The sequence below is a fragment of the Pagrus pagrus genome (assembly GCF_965226575.1).
Source record: "Pagrus pagrus genome assembly, chromosome: 8".
Classification (NCBI taxonomy): Eukaryota; Metazoa; Chordata; class Actinopteri; order Spariformes; family Sparidae; genus Pagrus; species Pagrus pagrus.
In genome coordinates, this window is record NC_140192.1 from 15316613 (window position 1) to 15336867 (window position 20255).

The 20255-nt window shown below is 38.7% G+C and overlaps 2 protein-coding genes across 2 annotated transcripts; both read right to left on the minus strand.

Moving 5' to 3' along the window:
- Nucleotides 1-290: 290 nt before the first annotated feature.
- Nucleotides 291-15065, minus strand: LOC311261885 (uncharacterized protein). Its single transcript, XM_084360898.1, has 4 exons — nt 13623-15065; nt 8764-9394; nt 5968-6104; nt 291-1876 (listed from the first exon to the last, which is right to left on the minus strand). The coding sequence occupies exons 1-4, from the start codon at nt 15049-15051 to the stop codon at nt 390-392; spliced, it is 3684 nt and encodes a 1227-aa protein (XP_084217024.1). The 5' UTR covers nt 15052-15065; the 3' UTR covers nt 291-389.
- Nucleotides 15066-15708: 643 nt separating this feature from the next.
- On the minus strand, nt 15709-19660 carry LOC311260734 (uncharacterized protein). The gene is made up of 5 exons (XM_084358905.1): nt 19598-19660; nt 18496-18527; nt 17922-18077; nt 17736-17828; nt 15709-17203 (listed from the first exon to the last, which is right to left on the minus strand). The coding sequence occupies exons 2-5, from the start codon at nt 18499-18501 to the stop codon at nt 16877-16879; spliced, it is 582 nt and encodes a 193-aa protein (XP_084215031.1). The 5' UTR covers nt 18502-18527; nt 19598-19660; the 3' UTR covers nt 15709-16876.
- Nucleotides 19661-20255: the final 595 nt, after the last annotated feature.

Here is a 20255-nt window from a genome sequence, read left to right on the forward strand (position 1 = left end):
TGACCAGACTAAGTTATGATCTAAATATGTATACCTGTATCAAAGTTTAGGCCAGATGATATAAATACAGTAAATATGTTTGTTTTCATCTTTCTATCCAGTTTAAACTTGTATTAACATGTATTATTTACCCAGATTTTTCTAATGTTCTCTAGACAGACATTGAGGTCAGAGTAATGTCTTAATTTTATTTCAAATGTGACTATGAACTTTCTAAATAATTTTTTAAAAAGGTGTACATTTTTTCACTTTGGTGCATGAAAACCAATTTAGATGGAAAATTAAAATTGTGAGTAAAAACATTTGTGACCCTCAACATCAAATCAGATCTGCTTTAGACATAATAATAGATGTGATGATGTGTTTAGAGTCTAATAAACCTCAAACAATCATGATAACAAATATTTAAAGTTAAAAGTTGGACCAATTAATTTACATTCCTGAACATGACAGGAAATATCAGTCTGACAGATTTTGATATCAGCAGTTTTAGCATCACCAGCCTCTCCAACATAGAAATATGGGAAGAGTTTCTCAGTGAAAGTGTCTCTGTGAGTGTAGATGTGAGTCATGTCTTCAGGGTCGTAGAAGGACACCTTCCCCCTGTCATAGTTCAGCTGGACTCTGATCCTCTGGAGACTCTTCTTCACTCTGACAGTCTCATTAAGACCATTAGTGTATTTTCCACTGCGATGCAATAAACACCAGATTCCATATTCTGGTGAAACAAATATCTTTCCCTTCCTGTCAACTGACTCTTTAACCAAACCTACATTCCAGTCAGGATGATCTCCCACCTCCACCTCCCAGCTGTGTTTCCCTGAGCTGAAGCCCTCAGAGCCAAAAACATGGGAATACTTTGTGTTTCTCTCTGGATTGTCAGGAAGCTGCTGCTTTGTGTCTCCATCTCTCACACTGGTCAGATCATCAGACAGATGGAGCCAGCCACTTGCAGTGTTTGGGTCCAGAATGACAGGACTGAAGTGGACCTTGTCCTTCATCTTCTCCCAGACTCTGAAGGACAGGTTGCCCAGGTGTTTGGCCACATCTATCAGCGCTCCTGAGACCAGCTGTGGATCTGACAGTGAGCACTGGACTCTGGCTCTGGTCTGAGTGGCTTTATAACTGCTGAGGAATGGCACGTTGTGTTTCTGCAGCTCTTCTTCAACAGCACAGATACTGTCTGACAGAGAGGAGATCTGCTCCTCCATCATCTTCATCTGTCTGCTGATAGTCTTCCCCTTCTGCTCCTCTTCCTCCCTCAGGGCTGCCAGTCTGGACTCCTCTTCCTCTTTCAGGAACTGGTGCAGCTTGTTGAACTCTGCTCTGATCTGCCTCTCTGTGGACAACAGCTGCTTCTTGGAGTGTTGAATCACTTCATTGTATGTTTTCTCCACATGTTTGTATTTGTTCCTCTTGTCCTGTAGAGACTTTAAGTCAGATTTCAGCTGCTCCTTCAGCTCACTGACTGCTTCTTCTACAGGAACCACCTTGTGAGTCTGGTGGAGAGAAAACTCACAGACAGGACACACAGCTCTCTGCTCGTCCTCACAGAACAATTTAGGGACCTCTGAATGTTTACATCTCACCGTCCCTTTATTCTTCTCTCCTTTTTCTGTCTCAGATAATCCAGATTTCTGTCTCCCAGCAAATGAGTCAGCCAGTTCCTTCAGAGCAAAGTTCACATTTAGATCATTTTTGGAGGATTTTCTTTTACAAATGGGACAGTTTTTGTTTTTAGCTTGTTCCCAGAATCTTTGCAGGCAGCTTGAACAGAAGCTGTGGTTGCAGCTCAGAGACACAGGATCTCTGAAAGTCTCTGAACACAAATGGCAGCTCAGGTAACTTTCAACAAGAGCAACTTTCTCAGCCATTTGTTACTGAAGTTACTTTTCACTGCAGGACTCACCAAATTACTGTCTCTTCTCTTGATTGTTTCAAATTCTCCAAACGTGTGTTTTCCAGCAGAGATCTCACACCCTGTAATGACGTCTCAGCTCTGTTCAATGTCAAAACTTACTTCAATTTTCTTTCACCTCTGTCACAGGTTAAATTATTTCCATAATAAATGCTGTCATGTCATGTTGTCACCAGCAGATGGAGCTGTCAGGATGTCATAGAGTTGAATATTTTCCCTCTTGACTCAGAAGAATATAATTTCCTTGTTTTGTCAGTTGTTTTCCTAAAACAAAACAAAATGAACATGTGAAAAAATGATGACCTCTCATGTTTTGTTTCACAAAACAAAGAATACAAACTGTCATGAAACACCAAAAACAGGAAGAGCTGTTTTCTTTAGTCCTCCAGTGAGGACTGATCATTCTCAGCAGGATGTTAGATTTTTAAATCTGCACAAATCCATCAGAATCTGATCAGAGGTGGTGCTGTTGATCAACCTGTGCAGCTAACAATAATATTCATGTCAATAAGTGACGGAGTGGAAATAAAATATTCAGAGCTCAAATGTTTCTCTTTTGTCCCAAAATGTTTGTAAATCAAAGACTCACCAACTTGTGTTTCCCTTCAGTTTGACTCTTTCAGTCCCAGAAATGTGCATTGTTCAGTAGAGATCTCTCACAGTGTGCTGTCATCGTGGCTCCGTTCAACAATGTCAGAATTTCTTTCACCGTCACCAACCTCTTTTATTAGTTAATCATTACTGGTAGTAGATGCAGTCACCTGATTTTATAACCAGCAGATATAACAGGATACTTCACAAGCTGCCCTTCAGCACCTGGAAGACTTTCAAGTTCATTCTGGACTCAAACATGTTTCACCCTCTGTTTCTCTCTGTGTGATGATCTGATCAGTGTGAGAAATCTTAAGTTTCAAACACGTCAGGAGGGTGAAGAGTTTGATCTCATCAAAAAGCTTCGTCTGATGTTTCGTGTGTAACAATGAAAATATATTTTGTCACAGTGAAGACAAATAAACTGTTGGAAACACTGTTGATGAAAAGACCTCTGATCTCTTCTGTTTGACATTATAATAAACTGTGTCTCTGCATGTTTTCATGTTTGATTGGATAATTTCACATATTTCTATAAGTAAAGACATTTTCAGAAACTTTTCTTTGTTCAGTGCTCCAGTTTATTGCTGATTACAGCTCTAACTATCTTTGGACTTTGTGTGGCAGCTGTTTTATTGCCTGATCTTTGCTACGTGCTCTTCCTTGTGAGATCTGCTCTGTAATTTTTTCATAAAAGGTATAAGAATTGTGTAAAGGGTCACAACACTTAAACTAAATACTGTATCTGTTTTACCAGACTTATGTCAGATCATATGACACAATTTCAGTCTTTCGCTTATTTTCCTCTGATAACAGCTTGTTTATTCACTCATGGATTAAATAAATATTTTTAATTTGGTAGTTTGCATTATTACCTCATTAATATTGTGAATATTACAATTATTTGCATCTCGCATCTCTTCTCCAAAACTACATAGTCCCTCTTTAATTCCCCTCACAGAACAATTTAGGGACCTCTGAATGTTTACATCTCACCGTCCCGTTTATTCTTCTCTCCTTTTGCTGTGTCAGATGATCCAGATTTCTGTCTCCCAGCAAAGGAGTCAGCCAGTTTCTTCAGAGCAAAATTCACATTTGGATCTTTTTTGGAGGATTTTCTCTTACAAATTGGACAGTTTTTGTTTTTAGCTTGTTCCCAGAATTTTTGCAGGCAGCTTGAACAGAAGCTGTGGTTGCAGCTCAGAGACACAGGATCTCTGAAAGTCTCTGAACACACATGGCAGCTCAGGAAACTTTCAAAAAGATTGTTCTTTTCAGCAATTTTTTCTTTTGTCCCAAAATGTTAGTAAATCAAAGACTCACCAACTTGTGTTTTCCTTCAGTTTGACTCTTTCAGTCCCAGAAATGTGCATTGTTCAGTAGAGATCTCCCACAGTGTGCTGTCATCGTGGCTCCGTTCAACAATGTCAGAATTTCTTTCATCGTCACCAACTTCTTTTATTAGTTAATCATTACTGGTAGTAAATGCAGCCACCTGATTTTATTACCAGCAGATATAACAGGATACTTCACAAGCTGCCCTTCAGCACCTGGAAGACTTTCAAGTTCATTCTGGACTCAAACATGTTTCACCCTCTGTTTCTCTCTGTGTGATGATCTGACCAGTGTGAGAAATCTTAAGTTTCAAACACGTCAGGAAGGTGAAGAGTTTGATCTCATCAAAAAGCTTCATCTGATGTTTCGTGTGTAACAATGAAAATATATTTTTCCACAGTGAAGACACATAAACTGTTGGAAACACTGTTGATGGAAAGATCTCTGATCTCTTATGTTTGACATTATAATAAACTGTGTCTCAGCATGTTTTCATGCTTGATTGAATAAGTAAAGACATTTTCAGAAACATTTGTTTGTTCAGTGCTCCAGTTTATTGCTGATTACAGCTCTCACTATCTTTGGTGTGGCAGCTGTTTTATTGCCTGATCTTTGCTACATGCTCTTCCTTGTGAGATCTGCTCTGTTATTTTTTCATAAAAGTTATAAGAATCTTGTAAAGGGTCACAACACTTAAACTAAATACTGTATCTGTTTTACCAGACTTATGTCAGATCATATGACACAATTTCAGTCTTTCTTTTCAGAGATAATCAGGAAATAATGCTGAATGTTTCTTTACTGAATCAATCAGATGTCGACTTTGTACACACTAAATATCACACTTTTAATCGCTATGATTAAAGGTGCACTGTGCAGTTTTAGGAAAGAAATCATATTTTAGATAAACAAGCTTTTTGTTTTTGTGACTGAATAAACAAACTGACCTTAAAGGACAACACAATTTCATACTATTTTGATTTGTTTATATGTGGCGGTCACTGCCACCTTTCTAGCTTCAAACAGTGTTCTTGGGACCTTATTTTCCTCTGAGAACAGCTTGTTCATTCACTTATGGATGAAATACATCTGTCTTAGTTTGGTAGTGTGTATTATTACCTCATTAATATTATGAATATTACAATTCTTTGCATTTAGCATTTTGTCTCCATCTCGTGGCTTTTACAGGAAGTAAAATGTGTCCATGCAGTCACATCCTGTATACATACTGTACATTCAATAATGTTGATGACATCATGCACATGTGAGCATGTTGTCCCTGAAAACTGCATTAAGTCTGTTACAACAAGAATCAAATGTAACAGTGAAACCGTTTCTTAAACTATGTTGTCTTCTTGGAAATGTTGATCATTTCTACAGCCTTCATACATGGTGTTAGCATTATACAGTCCTGCTGACTGACTCAACCTGTTTAAAGAAGCAAATCTTTAGTGACAATCTGAATTCTCCTTCAGAGCAAATAATGTCAGACACCATCACTTTGAGACTGGAACATTTTTCACACTTAATTGAATTTCATGATATTGACTTCTTTTACACTTGTTATAGGAAAGGTGATCTCCACCTGCAAACTCTTTGTCAATGGCTCTGTGCTCGATGACCTGGGAGAAATAATGCAAACAGTTAATTTACCAGAAAGGTGATTTAAAACCCCTCTCAATGTGCACCATTTCAATCTCATTATGTTTCATAATTTGAGTTGTAATATCAATTTATTTATTCCAGATTTAAGGTTACTCTGAGTGAAGTGAAAGGGGATGTGGAGCGGATACCCAGCTCTAATCCTGACTCACTGAAGGATCTAGATTTGGATGAGTATGCTTGTCTTTTAAAAGAGTCCCAGATCAATGATCAACGTCAGGAATCATTTTTCAAGTTGACAGCTGAACAGATGGAGCCTGGAAGTCAGAGCAAAGGTAACTCAACGTTCCTGCAGCACTTAAAGAATATCTGTCTCTTATTTACTCGCTTCCAGAAGTGACTGATTTGACTGACACCAATCTTCTTTCTCTCTAAAAATATGTTTACATCTGTCAAAGATCTCCTCCCGCCAGAAGACCTCATGGCTGTCGACTACCTGTCACAATTTAAGAAACATTTACCCACGCTGAAAGCCATGTTGTCGAGGTTGAGGACCCTTCCTGTGGCCGACCCTGTGCTGAGCTCAACAGGAGATACCCTCTCTGAGGACACCATATTCAGGTTTGAATGTTCAGTGGTTGTTGCATCCTCAAATATGCTTATAAGATGCAAGAAATGATTCTTACCTGCTTTATTGTTCCATTCATTTCCTGGTTTGTGTGTAATGTTAAAACTTGTTTCAGGCACTGTGCGTCTTACGAGAAGCCTCCTGATGTGACCACCACTGATTCAGACGTGTGCAGACATTAATGAGGAGTTTGTTAAAGAGTCACTGATGAAGGAAGAGGTAGTTAAAAATGATTAATACCAAAAAGTGTGCTTATGTATGAAATGGTTTTAACATTGGTAATTTTGTCTCTGTAGTCTCTGCTATTGCCAGTTGTAGTGGACACAATGAATCTGAGCCAGGAAGATTACACTGCCTTTTCAAGCATCCATGGTCGTATGAATGTTGTTCTTGAACAGCTGGATGAAGACACTCCAGTCGTGGATGTGCTTCATAGAGGTGAAGACAAGATGAGATCTATTTTAGAAAAAAATTAAAATGCACAGGCAAGTTAACTGAAACACTTTAGTCACAAATCTTCACATTTCCCTTTCAGATGTATCAGTACCAGTAGACATTTCCCATGAAATACCAGATGAGTCCAGAAGATGAATAGAGGCCTGGTAGAGTCAGAAGTGGCAGGTAAAAGTTACAAAGACTGACTTGTTAGTTGATCATGTGTGGACATGTTGTTCTGTTTTTTTGTTGGTATTTCTTTGTAACTTTGGTTTTGAAAGGTGCTTTAGAAATACAGCTTTAATAGAAAGAGACAGTTGTTCTTACATTAGTGCTCATTTGGTGCAGTTTCATGTCAGTGTGAATATCCTAAAGCTTGTCACTCCATTGTGAAAAGTTTTACTGAGATGCAGTCAAAACACACAAATTCCCAGAGTCTGATGTCACTGATAAGTCCTAAACAGACAGTGAATGGTGTTGTAGAGTCTATTAACTCGAGAGCTTCCCGTGAGGCCATACAAAAAGATTTACAAGCACAGGAGACAGCAGTTGTTTTGTGAAACCCAGAAAGATAAAAAGTGTGAGACACCGTAACAATCCCACACATTTTTTTCTCTTTTTGTCAGATATAAAACAGCAAAAACACTTCTTTTTCTTAGAGTTGTCTTTGAACTACAATATAGTCAAACCTTATGTGAGATCCTGTCATGAAGCGATTCAGTGGCAAAGTGTTTGTGTAACTGTCTGCTCTGTTCATGTTCATGATATACTGGTCAGACACACCTTCACGTGCACGTATCAGCATAGGTTCAGTCACATCCTTGGTATCAGCTCTATATACACCGTCTTTTGATGGAGTAGTAAATAACGCCTCCCTGTGGTGAAAAACATGCAGTGCCCCTGCAGGGAAAAAAAACCCATTCAAAAGGTGTGAATGGGCTATCTAAAAGTAATACCTTCATGAGGATTCAGCAGTAGTGGAGGAAGTATTCTGATCTTTAGTGAAAGTAGTAACACTGCAAAGTATTGAAGTGTAGAAATACTCTGTTTAAATTCATATCAGCATCCAAGTATACTTTAAGTACCAAATATATGTTCTCATCAGGCAAAGTGGCTCATTTTGGTATAATATTTATTATATAACGCTGCAGCTTTTTTCATTGTCTTTTATCTGCTGGCCTTAATGAGAATCTACCACAACAAATATGAAGATATGAAGTCAGAAGTGATGTGAGGACCTTGTGGTGAGATTGTTTCTCAAGAAGATGTTTTCTGTTTTCCTAATTTTTTTTATCTTATTTTAATAATGCCTTCATAAAATTAATACATACACAGAGAAACAAACAAAACATTCAAAGGGTGGTGAGCCTTGTGTCTAATGGAGCTGGGTTTAAAAAACAAAAAATATTCTGTACTGCATACAACACCCTCTGTCCTTAGACCCTCGACTCGGATGAGGAAAAACTCCACGAAGAAAAAAGGGAGAAACCTCAGGAAGAGCAACAGAGGAGGGATCCCTCTCCCAGGATGGACAGGCATGACTACGGAAGAGTATTAGGGCCAGGCATGAGGGAAAAAATGAGAGGAGAAAGTTTTTATTTTCATTATGCGCTTCAAGAAAAAAGTCGAAATGTTGCATAATGAAAATAAAAAAACTTCCTCCTGACATTTTTCCTCACCCCTGGCCCTAATACTCTTCTGTCCATGACAGATGTTGTAAGTACAGAACCGAACAATGTTCACAATCTATCTGTAATTTAAAGAGATGACCGAGAGATGATGTCAAATTGGGGGTCAGTATCTTGCTCAAGGATACTTCCAGGTCTCTAATTCAGGTTTAAGGGTTACGGGGTTAGGGTTCAGGGACTTTAAGGAGGGTTACACCTACGGACAATTTAGACTAACCGATTAACCTTACTTTTTTTGCATGTCTTTGGACTGTGGGAGGAAGCCGGAGCACCCGGAGAGAACCCACAATGGTTAAGGGTTAGGGCTCAGGAGTTCAGGGACGAGCTACTGTGATCTGAACTCTGGTCTTATTCTTAGCTGAGCCTATCTGATCTGGAGAGTAGTGACTTTTTTAGACTATCTGATTAACTGAGCTTCTTTTGCATGTTTTTTGACTGTCTTTCTGCTGACTTAGTACCTGAAGGGCAATGATTTGGTCACAGTATTCTGCTGCTTCTTTAAGGAGTTCATCGTTTCTTGCTCTCTCTGCTTTGAGCTCAGAAACTAAATTTGTTGGTTTCCACACCAGTGGAGAGGCCAGGGGTGGGATGGAGGAAAATCTTCCACTTTTCTGGGTGTGTCCAGAACACACTCCTGAGACTTCTCTGATTCTCCAATTCTCATATCCTTCCTCTTAATCGGTGGGATCAGTGGACGGGTCAGAGACATCCCAGCTGGCAGGGCTGGCAGGGCTCGCAGGGCTGGCACGTCCGGTAGGGGGGGAAGTCTACGAGGTTTTGAGTGTTGGCAAGTTTTGATTGTCTTTTCAATTCTCATCTCCTTCCTCTTAATTGGTGGGATCAGTGGACGGGTCAGAGACATCCCGGCCGGCAGGGCCGGCAGGTCCGGCAGGGGGGGGAGTGGACCAGGTTTTGATTGTTGGCAGGTTTTGATTGTCCTTTCAATTCTCATCTCCTTCCTCTTAATCGGTGGGATCAGTGGACGGGTCAGAGACATCCCGGCCGGCAGGGCCGGCAGGGCCCGCAGGGCTGGCACGTACGGCAGGGGGGGAAGTCTACGAGGTTTTGATTGTTGGCAGGTTTTGATTGTCTTTTCAATTCTCATCTCCTTCCTCTTCATCTCTGGGACCAGTGGACGGGTCAGGGCCGGCAGGTCCGGCAGGGGGGGAAGTTGTCCTTTTCTGTTCATCTTCTTATCTTGAAGAAATTGACGCACTTCACTGAAAATCTTGCTTCGATATAGCTGGGATAAAACCTGGCTTTGTATATTCCTGAACTGACTGCAACACTTGTAACACCTCTACTACTGTGATGTGTGTCTCATAGCAGTGATCAGAGGAATGGAAGGAATGGTCACATCCAATCAAAGAGCTCACCAGCTTTAGAATCCATCAAAGAAGTTCTCAATTTCAAACAATAACATTCTGTCCTGCTCTCCCATTGGTTGATAGCCATGCTGATAGTGTTGGTGTAATGGATCCAGTCACATAAAATCAAAACCATCTTCATGTCAAATGGGATATGTGAGAATGTTTTCATGCGATCTGACCCTTTAATTCATCTGCCAACCCCCAGTCCTCAATGGCTTCCCCACAATGCATCTCCTGCATGGATGTCTTAGTATTATAATGGACAATAAAAGATGATTAATGGAAGATTTAACAAATAAGTCAATGCATCAACTAACTACTTTTCCTAGATGCTTCAAATATAATTTTCTACCAATTCTTCGCAATTTTGCTATTAATGCTATCAATTAGGGTGAAAGAACAACTGATTCATCCTCAATAAACAATCTTTGGCTGTGTCTCTGCTGGACACAACAGCTCGTTGTCATCATGTAAGTTTGATGCTAACTAGCACAGTCGGGTTATTCAAGTTTTATCTGCTCAATTTGCGTCGTTTAAGCTTTAGTTTCAGCAGATTATTGTACGAGTCCAAGGCGATGGAAAATAAGTTAGCCAAACAGCGTTGTACTGTAACTTTGCTAGCTTACTCAGAAAACATAGCTAAGCTAACTAACTAGCTAACCAAGCTAAAGTAGATGTCGTGATAACGTCAGACATCTTAAGTAACGTTACTCTTTAGACTTGAGTATTTCCATTTTCTGCGACATTATACTTCTACTCCAGTAAAATTCAGAGGGAAATATTGCTGTTTTTACTCCAATGCATTCATGTAATGCCTTTTATTAATACAAAATATAAACAAATAAATGATCGTTATGATTAGACTTTATTGATCCTGGGGGGAAATACACAAGCCACAGTATGTGAAGTACATTTACCCACCTTTATTTGCTAATCTTATGAGTGAATTACACATTACTGCATGACTAATTATAATCTAGGGATATAGCGTGATTCTGAAATCGGCCATTTTGCATAATGAGTACTTATATGTACTTATATTTGTGTTATACATACATGTAAGTATACTACTTAAAATAAGTCAGGGACATTGGGATATTTTAGTGTTTCACTGGATTGCTTTTCTTCTGTAATTTGTGTTTTGTGAATAATTTTGGTCCCCAAAAATAAGAAGACACATTTCATTTGACTTTTATTGCATATCCATGCACATGCATTTATGCACCCATATGACAATATCCCTAACGAATTTTGAGTGGTGTATATGTTGATCTGAGTACTGTTTCCATGTTGTCATTAAGAAATTAAAAAGACAGAATCATGACATCAATGTTTGCCTTTATTATACGTGTACTGTTCTTTGTATGACTTTCACAGGTCAGAAAATGACAGCTGTTTTCCTGCTCAGATTTTCTCTGCTAACAGATATAAAGCTCTTGACTATGTTTTGGGGTGAGTGTGTGGTTTGTTAATTTTTCCTCACAATTTGTCATTAAACCCTGATGATGCCATGTCGCCCTGCCTCCCTCCTCCGCCTGCCTGTCTTTCTTTCAGGCCACCACTAATCAGAAAGTGATGATGAATTTGCTGCCACTGCCAACACCGTACTTCACTGGCACTAGTGACCTGTACCCCCACAGCGGAAAGCTGCCTGACGTCACCTACAGGACACCGTGGATCAGAGGTACACAAGTCGACCCTGGTTTTGGCATGTTTTATGAGTCATGACGAGGAATTAGATTTAAGTTTAACACAATACATAATTCGATGTTCTGTAGCCCAGTCCATTTTGTACAAACTTTTGGTCTTAATCCCATAATATGAGTTTGTGTTTTCTAAATGGGGAAGGGAATATTATAGTAAGGGAGGACGAACTCCACACCTTCTTTGACTGCTCTTGACGAGTATAAGTAAAAGTCGTCATTTTCTGTTACATTTGCCTGAGCATAATATTTATCTCTTACAACATAAAGTGTTTGAATCATCAGAAAAGTTGCATGAAATAAAAATACTCAATGAAATACCTAAAATGTATACTTAAGCACAGTACTTGGGTAAATGTACTTAGATGATCACATTCCATCACCACCAGTATCAGAGTAGACAGAATCAAGTGAAGACCTGCTGTGTCTCTACAAGCCTCAGTACTCCCTCTCTTCAATGAGGCTGTCTGTAACAGAGCTGAGGATCAACACACTGTCACAGCTTCACTTTACAAACTTTATACATTATATTTATTATATATTTCTTAAGGAAATTATTGTAAATTATAATTATTTTGTTTAGAGTATATAATCCTGCAGTGAAGGTGTTGGAGTTTAAAGTTTAACCATCTTTTATACTAGATTTCTGTTTCTATTTTGACGACACACACACACACACACACACACACACACACACACACACACACACACACACACAGACCAGTGTGACAATCAATAAAACTCCATCAGAATTAAACAAGCTGCACAACTCTTCTCCAGTATGTCATGTTTTATTCCTCACATGTTTTCAGCTGTTCAGCTTCATCAGGGTGGTATGAGGCTGATTCAGGTTTCTTTATATACAATCAGTTCATGAGTCATGTGACTTTATGGAAAGACAATAAGTAACAAAACAGTTATTATATTATTAATGGATTAAGAATAAATATTCTATTTTCTACAATTGTCTTTTATGATCTGTGTTTATTATAATTTTTACTTTTGTTTGTAAAATCACACGACTGTTTGACTGACTACCACATAATTCTGAATAAAAGCTGCTGGTGATTTAATTACACATCGTGTGAAGCAGCATCCATCTGATGTACATTTCAAACAAATATAGTTATTATTGTTATTATTATTATTCATTTAAAGTAAACTAAATGCTCCTGCTGGTATTTTGATGATCATGCAGTATGTTGATCATGTGTTGATCTGGACATTGACTTTTATCATTTGTGTTATTGATCATGTTTACACACAACAAATGTCACATGCATCTGAAGAAGCACTGTGAGAATCAAATACTGAATCAAAATAAATATTAAACGTTTGTTTCCTCAGAAAAAAAACCCAACAGATACAAAACTGAAATAATTCATCAGAAAAACCCGAAATATCAAAAACTAAGCCTGATGACTGATACTACTATACAATGTTGTATAGTTTGTCTCCTGATACATTTTCAGCATTTTGTATTTACAAAACAACATAAACAAATATTCTCATGATCTCCATTAAAGAGAAAGTCAAAAGCGGTGTGACTTTCTTCATAAATGTTAGCAAAATAAAATATAACTAAATACTTAATGACTGAAGATTTTTGAAAGTAAAGATTTCAGCTGAAAACAATGATTTAATGGAAATCACTTTGCAGTCAGTTTGCCTGAAAAGTGTAAACAAAAATTAAAACAACTTAGCGTAATTTCATTTCAGACAGAAAAACAATTTATGTGACGCTCAACAACAAATTATAAAAAAAGACAATCAGTCAGATCCAGAATGTGTGTTGATCCCCGAACCACTGAGACTCTGAGAGTAAAATCTGAAATCTGACAAACAGAAACTGATGTCTGATGATGATAAAAGTTAAAGAAACAACATTTTTGTTGCAGTGGATACAGTTTATGTTATATTGTGATCTGATTAAAAACAAGATGCTGCTGACCAGGATAATACACTATAATCTAAAATAATTGATTTATAATTGTGTCAAACTTTAAGACCAGATAAAAAATACAGTTTCAGTATGCATTTATAATTTACTTTAACTGTATTTACCCTGATTTATCTAATAAAGACAGTCACTGAGGTCAGAGTAAAGTTTTATATGTCCTTCAAAAATTACTTTAAACTTCTGAATTGGGAACACAGGTGTAAATGTCTTCAGTTTGGTGTTTCTGTGACCCTCAACATCCGATCAAATCTGCTTCAGACATAAAAGAAAAAATATAAGATCCAAAATGCTGGTTTGGGTGCAATGATGAGTGATGTCTAACAAACCTCCAACAATCATGATTCATACATTTTGACTGTAAAAGTTGGAACAATTAATTTACATTCCTGAACATGACAGAGAAATATCAGTCTGACAGATTTTGATATCAGCAGTTTTAGCATCACCAGCCTCTCCAACATAGAAATATGGGAAGAGTTTCTCAGTGAAAGTGTCTCTGTGAGTGTAGATGGGAGTCGTATCTTCAGGGTCGTAGAAGGACACCTCCCCCCTGTCATAGTCCAGCTGGACTCTGATCCTCTGGAGACTCTTCTTCACTCTGACAGTCTTACTAAGACCATTAGTGTATTTTCCACTCGTAAGCTTAAAACACCAGATTCCATATTTTGGTGTAAGAAATATATTTCCCATCCTGTCAACTGACTCTTTGACCAAACCTACAACCCAGCTAGGATGATCTCCCACCTCCACCTCCCAGCTGTGTTTCCCTGAGCTGAAGCCCTCAGAGCCATGAACATAAGAATACTTAGTGAATCTCTCTGGATTGTCAGGAAGCTGCTGCTTTGTGTCTCCCTGTCTCACACTGGTCAGATCATCAGACAGATAGAGCCAGCAACCTGCAGTGTTTGGGTCCAGAATGACAGGACTGAAGTGGACCTTGTCCTTCATCTTCTCCCAGACTCTGAAGGACAGGTTGCCCAGGTGTTTGGCCACATCTATCAGCGCTCCTGAGACCAGCTGTGGATCTGACAGTGAGCACTGGACTCTGGCTCTGGTCTGAGTGGCTTTATAACTGCTGAGGAATGGCACGTTGTGTTTCTGCAGCTCTTCTTCAACAGCACAGATACTGTCTGACAGAGAGGAGATCTGCTCCTCCATCATCTTCATCTCTCTGCTGATAGTCTTCCCCTTCTGCTCCTCTTCCTCCCTCAGAGCTGCCAGTCTGGACTCCTCTTCCTCTTTCAGGAACTGGTGCAGCTTGTTGAACTCTGCTCTGATCTGCCTCTCTGTGGACAACAGCTGCTTCTTGGAGTGTTGAATCACTTCATTGTATGTTTTCTTCACATGTTTGTATTTGTTCCTCTTGTCCTGTAGAGACTTTAAGTCAGATGTCAGCTGCTCCTTCAGCTCACTGACTGCTTCTTCCACAGGAACCACCTTGTGAGTCTGGTGGAGAGAAAACTCACAGACAGGACACACAGCTCTCTGCTCGTCCTCACAGAACAATTTAGGATCATCTTGGTGTTTACTACACACCACCTCCACCTTCTTCTCTCCTTTTTCTATCTCAGATGATCCAGATTTCTGTCTCCCAGCAAAGGAGTCAGCCAGTTCCTTCAGAGTAAAGTTCACATTTGGATTATCTTTTGAGGATCTTCTTTTACAAATGGGACAGTTTTTGTTTTTAGCTTGTTCCCAGAATTTCTGCAGGCAGCTTGAACAGAAGCTGTGGTTGCAGCTCAGAGACACAGGATCTCTGAAAGTCTCTGAACACACATGGCAGCTCAGGAAACTTTCAAGAAGAGCAACTTTCTCAGCCATTTGTTACTGAAGTTATTTTTCACTGCAGGACTCACCACACTGATAAAAATACGGGGCTTGATCTACTTAAAAAAAGTAAGGCAACTTTTTGCATCATTTTATCCCGTAGATCAAACAAGAGTAGTCTTTGTTTGTACAACATTACTTTTGCAAGTAAAGTCAACTTACTTTTGCAAGTAAAGTCAACTTACTTTTGCAAGTAAAGTCAACATTACTTTTGCAAGTAAAGTCAACTTACTTTTGCAAGTAAAGTCAACATTACTTTTGCAAGTAAAGTCAACTTACTTTTGCAAGTCAAGTCAACTCAATTGTGTTAAGCTGACTTTACTAGCAAAAGTAAGTTGACTTGACTTGCAAAATTAATGTTGTACATACAAAGACAACTCTTGTTTGATCTATGTGATAAAATGATGCAAAAAGTTGCCTTACTTTTTCTCAGTAGATAAAACACGATATATTTTTGTCATGGTGAGCTACTTAAATCAAGTATGTGATCTATGTGTTGGTCAACCTGTCCAATATAAAAATGCTAGAAAAAAAATACATAACTAAATTAAGAGGGTGAATGCCCTGGAAATCATAAGTACACTCAGCAAATTGTATGAGAGTTGCACTAGAGGAAAGGTCATAGGGTCAACACAATCAAGAGGTCAGAAGTCACCAAAATTTACATATTTTATTGCAAATTCTCACAAAATTTCAAACTCATGTCATACATGTACTGCTATTGAACTGGGCAAAAACTGAGTGTACTGTATAGAGCTGCGACTATTAGTTGTTTAATTGCTAAGTTGCCAATTACTAATTTCATCACAGATTTTTTTAAAGGATTTGTAATTATCAATTAATCTTTAAAACAAGACATTTTAAGTTGCATCTCGGGCTTCGGGAAACAGTGATAAAACGTTTTTCCCCATTTTCTCACAACAAAACCAATCAATTGAAAGAAAGATTGTACAATAATGAAAATTATTGTTAGTTGCAGCCCTAATACTGTATACTCTGCAACAACGACCACATTATTCAAACAACATCTGGTATTAATTATTCAACTTAACAAAACAAAAGGGCTTGTTTACCTTGTTTAACAATAGTTCCAGATGTATTGTAATATTTTAGTGTATTTACGGCATGGAACATACGATATACCAAAGACACTTTGATAAGAAAATAAGACCATAAACTCCATTGTATTGACAACATCAGAAATACCTGAGATGCCAGTGCCAGACGCGCCATAAGACAATGCCAATGACCCAACACATAACTCATGGGATTCGCATCCTATTACTTAATGGTTCTTCTAATGAAAAGTGAACTTCTGCAAACATGTTCTACAAAACAAACATCCATTCTGTCTACCCTGAGGAAGCACTTGCAGGGATGAGACCCCATCCAAAGTCTGACCTTAAAGGTTTGAACGTCCAATCAAATGATGGCTACATTCAAAATCTGACCGATACATTGATTGCGCAAAAAACACAAAATCCAGCACCTCACAAAATATAACTGTACAGAGCTTTCCTGTTCTGTATAGATCTGCCTCCTGTAGCAGTACCTCAAAAGCTGCTTGAACAATACACCTCAGGTCACTTACAATGATTTACTCTTGTGCTGAGCCGAATTATATTAGCCATTTAAAGTGCAGACAACTGATGGAATTTACACCACATAACAAATTTAAGCATATACAAGCTTCAAAGCATAAAAATTTAAACTGAGGAAGCGTGGTGGAAAACCTGAGAAGATGCGATGTAAAACCGACAACTGTAAACCTTGACAAGAGGGAGCTCACTCAAAACCTCTAGCAATGTCTGTATGGCTTTTATGCATGTAAACTGACCTTGAGATCATGGACTTTGGAGGACACCTTTTGGTTGACATCCTCCAGCTCTAGGAAGATCTTTTGGAAAACTTCAAAGGTGTATTTCAGTTTGTTTGGGTACCTTAGTTCCAAGGCATAGATAAGGCCCATCAGGTATGTACAAGCATGTGCCACATCAGGGATACCAAAAAGGATCTCTGCTCCCTCAATGGCTATTCCAGCTTGCTTGGGGAGATCTTCATCTCTGGCTTTGCTGACCACGAAGATGTTGAGGACATGTGTAGTAAGGGCCTCTTGGACAGTCGCAGCATCATCATCATCTAAAACCTGTAAAATATACCAGAAAGAATAAAACCCTCTTGTATACCAATGTGAATGATGCATACAGTATAGTTCTCTTGGCACTCTTTCTCCCCGCATGGGTGATCAGATTGATATGCTTTGGTTGCTTTGTAGCTTCATAAGACTGTCTACGGGTATCACAGATTTAAATTTAATGCAATTGAAGGCCATTTTAAGTAAATCTAAGAGTGGCTAAATAGTCTCATTTAATTTGATAGATTAATTTCCAATAAATGGCAATCTTCAAAATTCCATAAAATAATCTAATTAAAATGTTAGCAGCAGTTTTCAGCAAACTGCAGCACATACATGTACAAGTCTCTAGGTATCTCTGATGATTTTCCAACTTTGACTATAGTGTTGTTAATAATTAGATGCTTAAATCATAACATTCCATCCATTTCTACATAGACAAAAAAAAAAAAAATCAATTTTTAAAATACCACTAAGCCATCAGCTATCCTGGATTGCACAACCTCATCTCAAACAGGCAGGGCTTTGAAACAGTTTTCTTTACCTTGTAGTCCTTGATGAGCTCCTCTGTCTTCTCACCAAGGTAGAGAATGAGGCCTCTGATCACAGCGTCTCTTCTGGAGTCAATGCTGTTGTCCTATAAAAAAAGAAATGAGATCATGCTAAGTACAGACATCAGAAAGCTAATACATATAACTAACTATTTAACTGTTGTGCAATAAGTACATGCCTCATTTAACATGTCAAGGGTCTCATCGAGCTTCTTCCCAACAGCGCCTCCCTTCCTCCTGTAGAGGCTCAACAGTCTGGGTGTGTACTGGTCCAACTTTCCCAGGAATGTGGACTGTAGTGGCTTAAGTGTTATCCTCCGGAATTCTTCCTCGATCTACAAAAGAAGAGAGATGGAGAAACATCATGAGATACAGAAAAAAAGAATTACAGAGACACAGAGCAACAAAAACAGAACAGGAGCCTAAGGCTACACTGAAAGCAACACTTAAGTGGTCATGCGTTTTGCAAGGAATGTTCCACAGGTAATCAGGTTAAAATCTTATCCTTCAGTTTCATCAGGTAGGAATACTGTTCATCCCTGCCCCACCACAGGTAATCAGGTAAGTTTAGCTTTTATTCTGACAGCCTCATCAGGCTTACTTTTGCTACATTTTAGACTGGGCTGTCACGACAATTTTTTCAGTGAAAGACCAGAATCTCTGCCCCCAAAATGATTGTCTGGTCCATAAACTAACTGAAATAATCTAACATTGCCCACTTTCCCCACAACAATTGCAATTGTTTTTACATACCTTCATCCAATGTGCTTGACACGATAAATCACCTGGTAAGGATACAATGACATAGTTAGTAACTGACCACTGAAGAAAACAAAATCATAGTAAATAATCTATCTTTTAAATTATGTTAAGAATAAAACAACCAAACATAACATAAACCGAAATTTGCAATATGTAGGAGCATATGTAGTTATGTGTGTGGTGTCAAACTAAAGGAAAACAAACAAAAACGACAACAAACAAACTTCCTGGGCCTGTTTCAGGGTGTGCATTCATGCATACAGTGAGAAACACAGCTGATGCTGGGAAGTAACCCCACAGATAGAATATGGTAAAAAGAGTGCACACTTCACTCAAGAAGCCCCTTTGTCTTTATGTAAACAACAAGGACCTTCACAATGAATTTTAAACTAACTACCTAGCTAACTAGCAGCGTTTTATTGAGCTTGAATATATTCTTTGTGTTTCGTTTGGGTGGCAATGCTTAGTATGGGCATTTAGCTGAGTTTCTCCCCGTCATTTTGGTATGCTACATGTTATGATTGGTGCTACCTAGCGAGCACAGAGATCGTCTTTCAGCATGCATCTCACGCTGCCCCCTGTACAGTGGGCTCTCGTATTTGGGGACTCTGAAGTCGGCGCTGTCTATCACCTGCGGCTGGACTCGCTCTGCCCGCTGCTGCGGTTCAGCGGCGAACAAGCAGAGCTAACTTAACAGACTACAGCCACCGCTGCGACCAAAAAACACGACCGACTTACAGCTAAAACCCCTCGCTAACGGCTAGCAGGTGTGTTCTGCATGCAGCCGAAAACGCGGCACCTGGCGCCGTCTAATTAACGTTACGTGGAAGAAAAACAATCACATCCCTGCTTACTTTAAATTACAGTCACTTGCAAACGTCAGGTTCAAATTACATTTGAAGCAAGTATTTTAAAACTTGCTAACGTTAGTTTCAAGTTACACAGTAAGTCTTTTGAAGCCACTTGCTATTGTTGATTCCAAATTACATCAAGAGCCTCCAGTTATTTTACTTATTCATTTCTACAACAATATAAAACCTAAAAGACTGTAGTAATTAACCAACTATATCACTAACATTAACTTAATTCTTACCTTAAAGTTCAGTCTTTCTGGAACATCTCCTTGCGGTGCTCAGATGGTTGGCGCGAATACCCAGAATACCCAGAAGTACCCAGAATGCACCACACGGGGTGCAGTTGGAGCAGAGTAAATACAACGAGCAAATTGTGTGTTGTGTGGATCTGCATAAGAAGATTTGTTGAGCCATTTACATAAAGCTTGTTAGGGGAAAAAAACAAAATGACTTGTGTTTTGAACAAATGTAGACTAATTCACAACTTGATGCATTCATGTCAAGAGACAAACTTTGTTTTTTATTGTTATTATCACAGACTTAATTATGTTACAATTACATATTCTTAGATTTACTTTTTTCAGTGCAAGTTACTGTCTCTTCTCTTGATTGCTTCAAATACTCCAATCGTGTGTTTTCCAGCAGAGATCTCACACCCTGTAATGGCGTCTCAGCTCTGTTCAACAACGTCAAAACTTACTTTCATTTTCTTTCACCTCTGTCACGGGTTAAATTATTACCATGATAAATGATGTTATGTCATGATGTCACCAGCAGATGGAGCTGTCAGGATGTCATTCAGAGCTGAATATTTCTCTCTTGACTCAGAAGAGTATAATTTCCTTGTTTTGGCAGTTGTTATCCTAAAACAAAACTCTGCATGTTTTCATGCTTAAT